Source organism: Haematobia irritans, chromosome 5 (genome assembly GCF_050003625.1).
Source record: "Haematobia irritans isolate KBUSLIRL chromosome 5, ASM5000362v1, whole genome shotgun sequence".
Lineage (NCBI taxonomy): Eukaryota > Metazoa > Arthropoda > Insecta > Diptera > Muscidae > Haematobia > Haematobia irritans.
The window spans coordinates 113,503,163-113,516,372 of record NC_134401.1 but is presented as its reverse complement, the minus strand read 5'-3'; the positions used below and the strand labels follow the sequence as shown (position 1 = coordinate 113,516,372).

Genomic DNA, 13,210 nt, shown 5'->3' with positions numbered 1-13,210 from the left:
AGATATGAGGTAACCAAGTGGTTGAGTGGTTGTTTTACTACGTTGTTTTCGAGAGACCAACACTCATACTAACAACCTCCGATAGTCGTCGGTTGCGTTGAATATTGGTGGTTGAGATTCATTTTACCAATTGGTATTTTAACATTGCAAATATTGGTGTTTACTGAATACACTGGTCGGTTGCGGTAGATCGCAGCCGTTCTCTGATAGACACCTTGAGTTCAAGTGGTGTAAATCGAAATGAGAGCCTCCATAACGGCCGATGGTCGCCCTGTGCTCCTATTCATCAACCGTAGGGTCGATATAAATGCCGAACGTTTGCGAGAAAATAACCCAAAGACAGTATTGAATCCCTGGGCAGACAAACATTTCGGCCGCAGGCCACCGAAATTCAGCCCCATCGCACTTACCACGCGGCAATTAAAAAGAAGGTTCCTCGTTTCATTTCAACCGTACAATGACCCCCAAACTCTCCGAATCTCAAACCCTTGGACTTTTGCATATTTTAGGGAGTAAATATGGCGATACTCCTGAAATTGGTCAAAATACTGCAGAATCACTTTCGTACAATATGGGATGGCTTTGTCGGCCGTTTAATGCGCCTTGCAGACTATAAGTTTATCCGGACGACAGTGATCGTATCGAATATATCCCATATATTGACCACATTATAAGTTAAGTCCGAAGGCATAATCGATACTGCTGCATGTTTATGGGATCGATAACACATTTACCTATTATTTAGTCATCAACGAATTGTCGTATCGATTGGACACACTGTAAGATGATTTACAAACACAGACATTCCGCCCGGAAAACTTAAGGTTGAGTTACATATCATGCGTTAATCCGTGCGTTGATGGAAGGGTTGAAATTTTTCAGTTTGAAGCACTCTAACAAAACTGTTGCTTTCAAAGAGAAACTTCAACTCTTAAATCAACGGACGTATTAACGCATAGTATGTAACTCAGCGCATAAAGTCCATAATTCATGCTTAATGCATTAAGTTTATCCCTAGGATAATGCTCGTGTCCAACTATTCGAGATAAATCCCAAAGATTGGTCACACTCAGGGTTGGCCTGTCGCAAACTGTGACTTTTGCGACATACTTTTACGACGGTATAATACGTATGTCCCAAAAGTCGTAAACCTAATGTAAAAAAACCTAATTTTGAATTAAAAAAATTGTGAATATTTTTTAATTTTATTTTAGTTATGCTTCCCGATAAAAGGGATGCAAAAAAATGCTTTGTTCAAAACTGCACTAGTTTTACATCTCTCATTCGCAACTCCAAACTATTCTTGGTTTGCGTGGTCCATAATGTCCAGTGGCATCAGCGAATGACTAGCTACAATATTTAAAAATTTTAATTTGTATGGAAATTGGCTCTAATAAGCCAAAACGTGATTTTATAAAATTCTCTCTAAACAAAAATTCACTTTTGCAAGTCTTCTTTCCTTCTAGTTTCTGCAGAAATTTAGGAAAGAAAGGATGAGCGAATACCGGCCGTCACGTTTACTGCACCATCAAATAGTTGTAGTGTATTCGGTACATTAGTTTTAAGCCAGCTGTTCAATAGTTTAAGTTACATTGCAATACAAACAGCTGTTTAGTAATAAGTAATAGAACATATGATTAGATATAAGGATTGTTGTTTATTTTTAAGGATATGTTTGAAAAAAGAAAACAAAATAAGAAATGCCGTTATCTTTGTATAAAAGATCAAGAAAAATTAAATAAAGGGACATTCAAGTTTTGAAGCCTTTAACTGGCATTTCAACTTTAAAAGAAAATCTTTTTATTCAAATTGCTGTGGCACTCAATTGTGCCTGCAATAACAAATCACAACATTTTTTTTTGCCAAGTGGCGTTTTTAAGCGCCGGCACCTCATTAGGCAGGCCAACACATTAAATTTTTGCAACAACATCATCACATCAAACCAAAAATCAAAGTTCATTACATGGCGATCCTGCCGACACGAAAATTCATGCCTGTAGAAGACACTTGCACTGTGGAACCAACTGCTGGTCCGAAAAGGTTAACATTGGAAGAGTATTTAAAAAGAAAACAGAGGGCCTGTGAGGAAAAACTGACTCGAATTCCACCAACAACGAAACCAAAACACCGTAGGGGTGGCAAAATTGTTCGTCAGCGAAGGGAACTTGCAGCACTGAAAGAAGCTATCAACTCTGATCCACCACCATCGTGGCAGCGAGCATCAGAGATGTGGTTGCGTATTGATGCAATTCAGGCTGAGATGCAACAGAGAAGAAACAACAAAACAGCTTGTGAACACAACACTAATAACCACTAAACAACACAATAACTTAAAGGCTGGCACTTTTTGTTTTTATATTGTATATATATATATATTTTATTGAGGAAAATGAATTTAACAGTATATAATTAAAATGAATTATTAATAATATACACTAATTGGTTTTGCTTAAATTAATTAATATATTTATTTTTCACAAAAAGAATAATGTTGCGCTGAATTCCAATATGTCCGACTGATTGACATTTTCTTATTTGACATTTTATACGAATACTTAGGTAATCGGTACTCGGTTTGCATAGGTATGCCAGGGTTGCATTTTTCATATGAAGGGCGTATATACGATTTAAAGATCCGTTAATTTCAAATAGATATAAGGGAGCGTGTTCACATTGTGAATGCGATTTTTGAATAGATTGTATCTGTATTTAAGTTTAATTGAATATATTTTAAAAGTTGTTTGAAAAAAAAAGAAAGCCCAATAATAGTTGTAATACATTATTTATTGAATTCTAGTATTTTATATGGAGTCGTTAAATGGGTATATAAATGAGTTAGAGAAATTAAAGAGTAATTTGAGGAAGAGCGTGAATAGAACTTTCTCTAAGAAGTATATAGAAGACAAGTTTGCTCGGTTGAATTTTCTTAAAGATGAATTTAATGAAGTTGTTGATGAAGAAGAGGTCAAAACTTTAAAATTGCAATTTGAGAAACTACTTGGAGAAACTGAGAACATTTTAAAAACTTTAAACGTAAAAGAAGAAGTTGTGGAAGTAGAAAGTTTTCCCAGTATGGCGTCGTTTGACATATCTATGGTGGGCAAAAACCTACAGGTATTCAAGGGGACATTTAAATTTTTGGATGATTTTATTTCGCAAACTGAATTGCTGCACGATTTGTTGAAGGAAGAAGATAGACCCATATTCGTTAAGTATGTCTATAATTTCAAGCTGTCAACCCAGGTGAGGAGTATTTTAGGTCGTTCCAACAAACCAACAACATGGCGTGAATTGAAGAAAAGTTTAGAAGAGGCATTTCCGAATCCGAAAACGTTGCAACAGGTTTTAACTGAATTGGGTACTACGGTACAAGGAAGGTCGACTATAACTGAGTTTAGGGAAAAAGTTTCAGAGCTTGCAGATCAGTTAAGTGCGTTTGAAATTGGGAATTTGTCGAACCCATCACAGGAAACGAAGGATGCAATATATAAAGTGAGTGATGGCATGGCACTTAATGTATTTGTTAAGGGTGTTAGTGCTGAATATCAACCTATATTATTATCGAACATGCCAAAAACTTTGAGTGAGGCAGCACAGAGATGTATTACTGCCGAGAAGAATTTAGATTCGGCAGATAAGAACATGTTTTTCATAAATAGAGGTCATAATAGGAATTTTAGAGGTGGAAGAAGTAGGAATGATAATGGTAACGATAGTAGGTATAGTAATAATAATAGATTTGGGAACAACAATACATATAGTGGAGATAGTCAGTTTAAGCCTAGGGAGCGTTTCGACGATAGAAACAGACGCAACAATTGGCGACATAACAATACTAGTATCAACACTAACCGAAAACAAACCAATTATCAAAATAATAACAATAATTACACGAGGAATAGTGGGCACGACGACTTTCGCGGCAATTATTCTCAAAATACCCGGAACCGTTCATATGACGGAAGAACAAATCAACGTTTTCGAGCATTTCCTTATTCAGCCGATGAGGGAAACTACGAAGGCCGGACAATGGAGGAAGCTGTTGTCCAAGAGGGCCAAATATAAGAATTTTCAATATATCGGCAAAATCTAGCGCATTTGTATCTATAAAATGTGGCAATATTGATAAAGAATTAAGATTTTTGATTGACACGGGAGCTGATGTTTCAATTTGCAAAAACCACAATTTTGGCAATATAAATCAAAGTGAAACCGTGAAACTCACTGGCATTACTGAAGACGCAGTACAGTGTATTGGTACTACAACATTGGATTTACATATTGAAAGATTTGTTTTGGATGACAAGTTTTATATTGTGGATGAGAATTTTCCAATCCCAACAGATGGCATTATCGGGAGAGATATTCTGTCAAGATACTTGTGTAAAATAGACTTTGAAACATACACTATTTCGTTTAACATCAATGATGATGAAATCATATTACCAATGAATACGAGACCGATTAATCAAAGCGCCACCATTATACCAGCACGTTCAGAAATGATTTTCCCAATAAGTGTGGATGTGAGAGAAAATAGTATTGTATTAAATAAAAGATTGGCGGAAGGAGTTTTCTTAGCAAATACCATAATACCTGCTAAAGGCATAAAACATGTGAGGATACTAAATACTACAGATGCGGCAGTGAAGATTGACAGCATTGATTGTGAAATACATCCTTTGAGTGAATATGACATTTGTTATGCAAGTCATTCGAAGACACGTAATCCTGAAAGGATTAAAACTTTATTGACCAATATTGATATTGGAACATGTGATCCTGATTCCAGGGAGTCAATTATTGAGATTTTTAAAGAATTTGAAGATGTTTTCCATCTTCCTGGGGATAAATTGAGTATAAATAATTTTTATACTCAACAAATACAAACCATTGATGATTCTCCGGTTTATATAAAAAATTATCGTCTTCCCCACACACAAATGGATGAAATAAATAGGCAAGTTGAGCAAATGAGGAATGATGACATCATTGAAGATTCCACCAGCCCTTATAATTCACCATTGCTAGTAGTTCCGAAGAAATCTACAGATGGAACAAAGAAATGGCGTTTGGTAGTGGATTTCAGAAAACTTAATGACAAAATCGTTAACGATAAATTTCCATTGACACGAATTGAAGATGTATTAGATAGACTCGGAAGAGCAAGATATTTCTCAACGCTGGACATGACGAGTTCGTTTCATCAGATAGGTTTGCACGAGGATTCCAGACCACTCACGGCTTTTTCTACAGGAAATGGACATTTCCAATTTAAACGATTACCATTTGGATTAAAGATATCTTCGAACAGCTTTCAAAGAATGTTAACGATTGCTTTGAGCGGATTGGATGAATCAGCTTTTCTCTATGTTGATGACATAATAGTTTTTGGATGTAGCTTGAAGCATCACAATTCCAACTTGAGAAACGTATTTCAACGATTGCGGAAGTTCAATTTAAAGCTCAATGCCAATAAATGTAGCTTTCTTAAGCCTGAGGTAATTTATTTGGGCCATTTAATAACTGATAAAGGCGTGAAAACAGACCCTGCGAAGGATGAAGCAATAAAAAACTATCCCATACCAGTAAATACAGATGAAGTAAGAAGATTCGTTGCATTTTGCAACTACTACAGGCGATTTATTTCACATTTTGCCGACATAGCTAGACCCCTCAATGCACTGCTGAAGAAAGACAACAAATTTGTGTGGAGTGAAAAATGTCAGAATGCATTTGAAACACTGAAAAAGAAACTTTTACAACCAGAAATTCTTAAATACCCGGATTTTACGAAACCGTTTATTTTAACTACAGATGCATCCAACTATGCACTTGGCGCTGTTCTTTCCCAAGGGGAGATTGGTGCAGATTTACCAATATCATATGCAAGTGCTACACTGCAGAAACACGATTTGAACAAACCTATCATCGAAAAGGAATTGTTGGCCATTCATTGGGGAATAAATTTCTTTAGACCCTATTTATATGGCAGAAGGTTCTATGTGGTCACAGATCACAGGCCTTTAGTATCTCTTTTTACGCACAGTAATCCATCGTCAAAAATGACACGGATAAGAATGGATTTGAGCGATTATGACTTCGAAATAATTTACAAGAAAGGAAAAATGAACACGAATGCCGATGCGTTATCTAGAATAGTTTTAAATAGTGACGCCCTAAAAGCTATGATTCCGGATAAAGTTGAAAATGAAAGAAGGATATTAGCTATCACTAGAAGCATGCAGAGGAAAACTGCACATGGGAAAAACACTGACATGAGTACCGCAGCAAGTACCACGATGTTAAAGCCTGATCAACTTTACATTTGGGAGTGTACTTCTGTAGCGGATATAAAAAACTTGATGAAACTTAAATTTGTACCTCTAGAGGAAAATAGGAAAACAAAGATAGAAGTTGGAAAATACGAAATTATTGTAAGATGCAGCGATAATCCATCTGACTTACGAGCGAGTTTGGAGAAGCTGACGTCGTTGATGCGTGATCATAAGATACGCGAATTAGCTCTGAGCAGAAACGATAATATTTTTAAAACCATGGCCATGGAAGAATTTAAAATAATATTTACAAAAATGCAGAAACATATGAAAACGGATTTGAAAATTTTAATATACGATGAACCGAAAAGAATACACTGTAAAGATACACAACTGAAACTAATAGATGAGTTTCATAACTCAACACATGGAGGACACTTAGGTGTCAGAAAAACAACCCTAAAAATTAAACAGAGATATATTTGGAGAAATATGTACAAGATGATAAAAGGCTTTGTCCTAAATTGCCCGCAATGCAAAATGAATAAACAGACAAGACACACGAAAGAGCAATTTACACTTACCAATACACCAACAACTAGTTTTGAAACTGTTTCCATTGATACAGTAGGACCGTTGAGGTTATCGAATCATTATCGGTATATTCTCACGATTCAATGTGATTTGACAAAATATATTGTAGCGATTCCTATGGAATCAAAGGATGCGAAAACTGTAGCAAGAACGTTAGTCGAACACTTCATACTAATTTATGGGAATTTCAAAATTTTGAAAGCTGATAAGGGCACTGAATTTACCAATCAATTAATGGCAGAGGTATGTAGATTGTTGAGGATAAAACAAATTTTTAGTGCTCCATATCACCATGAAACCTTAGGTTCGATAGAAAGAAATCATAGGGTACTTAACGAATTCTTATTAAATTTCTCCAAAAATGATGAGTGGGATACTTGGATTCCTTATTTTACTTTTGCCTACAATACGTCACCGCATATAGATACAGGTTATTCACCTTATGAACTAATATTTGGAAAACTTCCTTCCTTACCCAACGATGAAATAAATAAAACTAGCCAATTTAACAACACTGATGATTATATTGCTGAATTAAGGCACAGGATAAAATTTTCTCTCGAAAGAGCTAAAGATTTATTAGAAAAAACTAAAATAAAAAGGGTACTCCAAGATGAATCATCAAATTCACTAAATTTGAAAGTAGGAGACCTCGTTCTTTTGAGAACAATGAATAGGAAGAAAAATCAACCGCCATATCATGGCCCATATAAGATACTAGTTAGAGATGGAGTAAACTCAATTTTAGATATTAATGGAATAAAGAAGAAGTACCATAACAATATGTTTAAAAAATGGAATGTATAGAATTGATAAATAATTGAAATGTATGTATTACACAATAAAAAATAATTGAATTGTAATAAAAAAATTCACTGAATTGTATGTATGCTATGTATATATTGATAGGATTTTCAAAAAATAATTTTTGGATATAAAAATTATTTTTTTTTCCAAAGGGTGAGGGTGTAGTGTATTCGGTACATTAGTTTTAAGCCAGCTGTTCAATAGTTTAAGTTACATTGTAATTCAAACAGCTGTTTAGTAATAAGTAATAGAACATATGATTAGATATAAGGATTGTTGTTTATTTTTAAGGATATGTTTGAAAAAAGAAAACAAAATAAGAAATGCCGTTATCTTTGTATAAAAGATCAAGAAAAATTAAATAAAGGGACATTCAAGTTTTGAAGCCTTTAACTGGCATTTCAACTTTAAAAGAAAATCTTTTTATTCAAATTGCTGTGGCACTCAATTGTGCCTGCAATAACAAATCACAACATTTTTTTTTGCCAAGTGGCGTTTTTAAGCGCCGGCACCTCATTAGGCAGGCCAACACATTAAATTTTTGCAACAACATCATCACATCAAACCAAAAATCAAAGTTCATTACATAGTTCATTGTAATTTCGGCTTGGAGTCTCCAATTGAAATAACTCTATTCTCAAGTTTTTTTAAACTCGTTTATAACTTCCTGAGAATTTAAATTTCTTCGCACATATCATCATCTTGGATATCATTCACTGCCTAGCTGAAGGGATTTTTGAGTATTTTGAGTTTGCGACGTTTGCTACTTTTCTTACATTTACGACGCGTATGTGACGTTTACAACTTTGCGACAGTCGCAAACCTAAAATAGCTTAATACAGACCATCTCTGGTCATACTATAAGTTATGTTCAAAGACATAATCGATACTGCAGCTTGTTAATGCGATCGACAACACATTTACTGATATTTTACTTTTCGCCGACAATTTTTAGCTTTTGGTCACACTGTAAGATGCTTTACATTCCGTCCGGATAAACTTATAGTTTTAACTGCGCATTAGGTAGTCAATTCGAATCTAAACTGACTGATTCTAAAATTTTATGTTATCTTCGACATTTTTTGCTTTAAAAAACTGAGACTTTGTGGCATTAAGTTTATCCGTACGATAATGTTCGTGTCCAACTATTCGAGATAAATCCTAGAGATTGGCCACACTATAAGTTATGTTCAAAGACATAATCGATACTGCAGCTTGTTAATGCGATCGAGAACGTATTTATTGATATTTTACTTTTCGCCGACAATTTTTAGCTGTTGGTCACACACTGTCACACACAGTATTTTTCCTCTCTTTGTCCAACTACCGATTTTGCCTAAATTAACACAAAATCTCCTGCTCCTTAACCTGCATCTTTTCAAACTATTCACCTAAATAGCAATCCTTTCTTCTCACAAAATTTGATTTCATTTTCTGATAATCATCTTGTAAATCGTTTCGTATAGCGTAAGGTAAACGAAATTGAAACTTACCTCATCTTTAGCACTGACAATAACTATTAATAATCCAAATAGTACAGCAGTCCAAAGCCATCGATTAGGGCCATAAAATGAACCCATGTGGCGGTGGTTTTCCTGTTGGTGGTATAGTTGACGACGTCGAAGACGTTGTTGATGATGACTAGCGTCGTAGGTCATCGTTGAAGTATTGCTGGAACTTGAAGACAACATTGGTGATGATGAGCTTCTTGTTGCTAGGATATCGTTAATGATGGTAATTTATTTTGTATAGAGGGGGGGTTGTGGTTCTCACTTGAGCGCTGATAGAAGGTAAGACACAAATTCTCAAAGGATTCTTATTGATTGCTTTCCTCACTTTGTTAATTTCGTTAGAATTTTATTTCTTTTATTCTATTATCACTGAAAGTAAATAAAATTATATATTTTTCTTGTTATTAATTAAATTCCTTGGAAATGCGATTTAGATTTATGAATATTAATAGAAGATGAATACTCTACGAGTTGCATTCTCAAAATGGTATACAAATAAGTCTGGAATAAATTTGAATCATAATTGTTCATATTTTTGTATGGTATTTAACCACGACATTGATAGGCTATGTGGTTAGTGTTGCCAGAAACGATGATTTAACGATATTTCAATGTTTTTTAGGGCAACATTTCTAATAGAAATCGCACTTAGACAAAAAAAAACTGTAAAGTATGAACTACGTCGTGTGAAAATAATAAAATTGAAATTTTAGGATTTCCACAAACCAGAAAAATTTAAATCCGGGAAGATTTAATGCCCCAGTGTACTTTTCAACTACAACTCACGAAATTGCATCCGCTCATAGAAAAAAAAAAACAAGTAAGGAAAGTCTAAAATCGGGCGGAGCCGACTACCACTTTGTAGATCCACAAATCCGTCAAGTGTGTTGGGTGCTTTATATTTCGGGTTTTTGTTCCCATATACATATATTTAAATCTGACTCGATCTGGACAAAATTGTTTAGACTTCTATAGACTCAAAATTTAAGTCGGCTAATGCCCTGGAGTGGAACAAAATGTTATTAAAAAATATGGAAAACATTTAAATCTGAAGTAATTTTTAGGCAACAAAAGTGTATTTACGATTTATCGGTCGATAGCTATGTATTAGAAGTATAGGGAAATTGGAGTCATTTTTACAAGTTTACGACTTAGCAGTGGCGTTTTTACAAGGAAACAGTGGGTATTTTGGACAAATTTGCCGAAATCAGAAAACAATATATATATATATGAGATTTATATCTAAATCTGAACCGATTTCAACCAAAGTCAGTCTGAGAACAAGAAAAAGTCGCTGGGGGCCAGATCTGGAGAATACGGTGGGTGGGGAAGCAATTCGAAGCCAAATTCATGAATTTTTGCCAACGTTCTCAATGACTTGTGGCACGGTGCGTTGTCTTGGTGGAACAACACGTTTTTCTTCTTCATATGGGGCCGTTTTGCCGCGATTTCGACATTCAAACGCTCCAATAACGCCATATTATAGTCACTGTTGATGGTTTTTCCCTTCTCAAGATAATCGATAAAAATTATTCCATGCACATCCCAAAAAACAGAGGCCATTACTTTGCCAGCGGACTTTTGAGTCTTTCCACGCTTCGGAGACGGTTCACCGGTCGCTGTCCACTCAGCCACTCCATCACTACACTGGACTCAGGAGTGTAGTGATGGAGCCATGTTTCATCCATTGTCACATATCGACAGAAAAACTCGGCTGTATTACGAGTTAACAGCTGCAAACACCGCTCAGAATCATCAACACGTTGTTGTTTTTGATCAAATGTGAGCTCGCGCGGCACCCATTTTGCACAGAGCTTCCGCATATCCAAATATTAATGAATGATATGATCAACACATTCCTTTGATATCTTTAAGACCTCTGCTATCTCGATCAACTTCATTTTACGGTCATTCAAAATCATTTTGTGGATTTGTTTGATGTTTTCGTCGATAACCACTTCTTTCGTGCGTCCACTGCGTTCACCGTCCTCCGTGCTCATTTCACCACGCTTGAATTTTGCATACCAATCAATTATCGTTGATTTCCCTGGGGCAGAGTCCGGAAACTCATTATCAAGCCAAGTTTTTGCTTCCACCGTATTTTTCCCCTTCAGAAAACAGTATTTTATCAAAACAAGAAATTCCTTTTTTTTCATTTTTTTTCCACAATAACATAACAAAAGTGGCTTCACAAAAGACGCTCTATCTCACAAACTAATTGACTTCAAGACGTCAAATTTTGACACGAATCATTTGAAGGTTGGTAATATATAAAAATAATATGCATTTAATACTAGCTACGCCATCTATGTGTTAGACCGGGGACTTATCAGCCAACCTGTTATATCGACAACGTTAATTCTATAGATATATATGGGAGCTATATCTAAATCTGAACCGAAATCAACCTAAAATTGGCATGTATATCGAGAACGTCAATTCTACTACCTGTACAAAATGTTAAGCTTAACAGGGTAAAACTCTGGCTTCTGGGGCCATATAAGTGCATATCGGATGAAAAATATATATATGGGAGCTATATCTAAAACTGAACCGATTTCTTCTAAAATCAATAAGGTTCTATTTTGACCCAAAACACATACTTGTGCCAAATTTGATCGATTGGACTAAAATTTCAACCTAGACTTTATCACAAAAAAAATGTGTTCACAGACAGACGGACGGACCGACAGGCGGACATGGCTAGATCGACCTGGGGCCGGCCCTGAACCATATTTCCAAAGACACAATTTGTCTATATCGTCTCCTTCTGGGTGTTGCAAACGTATGCACTAACTTATAAAGGGTAATACGGTCAAAATTTGGTCAAGGGAAAACACGTGTAAATCGGTGAAATCGTTTATTTAAAAAATCAAATTAAATTTCTTTTTCAAGTTCAATTAGTATAAAATTCAGGAAAAATATTCAGTTAGGCTTTCGTTTTTCCAAATCCGAATTGCCGGGCCTCACGCTTGACACCTGCCATCAGATTTTGTACAGCCACCTTGTCCACCTTCTTCGCCGCAGAAAGCCAGTTTGCCTTGAACTGCTGCTCGTCCTTAGCAGTGTTTTTGGTCTTCTTTAGGTTCCGCTTGACAATAGCCCAGTATTTCTCAATTGGGCGGAGCTCTGGCGTGTTGGGAGGGTTCTTGTTCTTGGGAACCACCTGCACGTTGTTGGCGGCGTACCACTCCATGGCCTTTTTACCGTAATGGCAAGGTGCCAAATCCGGCCAAAACAGTACGGAACAACCGTGTTTCTTCAGGAAAGGCAGCAGACGTTTATTCAAACACTCTTTCACGTAAATTTCTTGGTTGACAGTCCCGGAAGCTATGAAAATCCTGCTTTTCAAGCCACAGGTACAGATGGCTTGCCAAACCAGATATTTCTTTGCGAACTTTGACAGTTTTATGTGCTTGAAAATATCTGCTATCTTTCCCCTTCCTTTTGCCGTATAAAACTCCTGTCCCAGAAGCTGCTTGTAGTCGGCTTTGACGTAGGTTTCGTCGTCCATTACCACGCAGTCAAACTTCGTCAGCATCGTCGTGTACAGCCTCCGGGATCGCGCTTTGGCCGTCGTATTTTGTTTATCATCGCGATTTGGAGTCACTACCTTCTTGTAAGTCGATAGTCCGGCTCGTTTTTTGGCTCGATGCACGGTTGTAGACGATACACCCAGCTTATTTGCGGCATCTCGGAGAGAGAGGTTAGGGTTTCGCTTGAAACTACCGGCAACTCTCTTTGTCGTCTCAACGGCTTCCGGGTTTCGATTTCCCCCCGATCCAGACTTCCTGGCTGTCGACAAACGTTCCCCAAAACACTTTAATTACATTTGTAACGGTTGATTTGGCAACTTTTAGCGATTTTGCCAGCTTTGCGTGCGAGTAGCTCGGATTTTCGCGATGCGCGAGCAAAATTTTGATACGCTGCTCTTCTTGCTTGGACGGCATTTTGACAACTGAAGAGTGAATTCCAAAATCAAAATAAGCAACATTCTACACACACACACCTTCAAACTGA

General features: G+C 36.3%; 1 protein-coding gene across 2 annotated transcripts in view; it reads right to left on the bottom strand.

Moving 5' to 3' along the window:
* LOC142238010 (uncharacterized) overlaps positions 1-13,210 on the bottom strand; it is a 206,847-nt gene that overhangs the window by 163,687 nt on the left and 29,950 nt on the right. For both annotated transcript variants that reach the window (XM_075309498.1, XM_075309497.1), the window contains exon 2: positions 9,173-9,559. In XM_075309498.1, coding sequence (XP_075165613.1) covers positions 9,173-9,370 — 198 coding nt within the window. In that variant the 5' untranslated portion in view covers positions 9,371-9,559. The remainder of the gene's footprint in view (positions 1-9,172; positions 9,560-13,210) is intronic.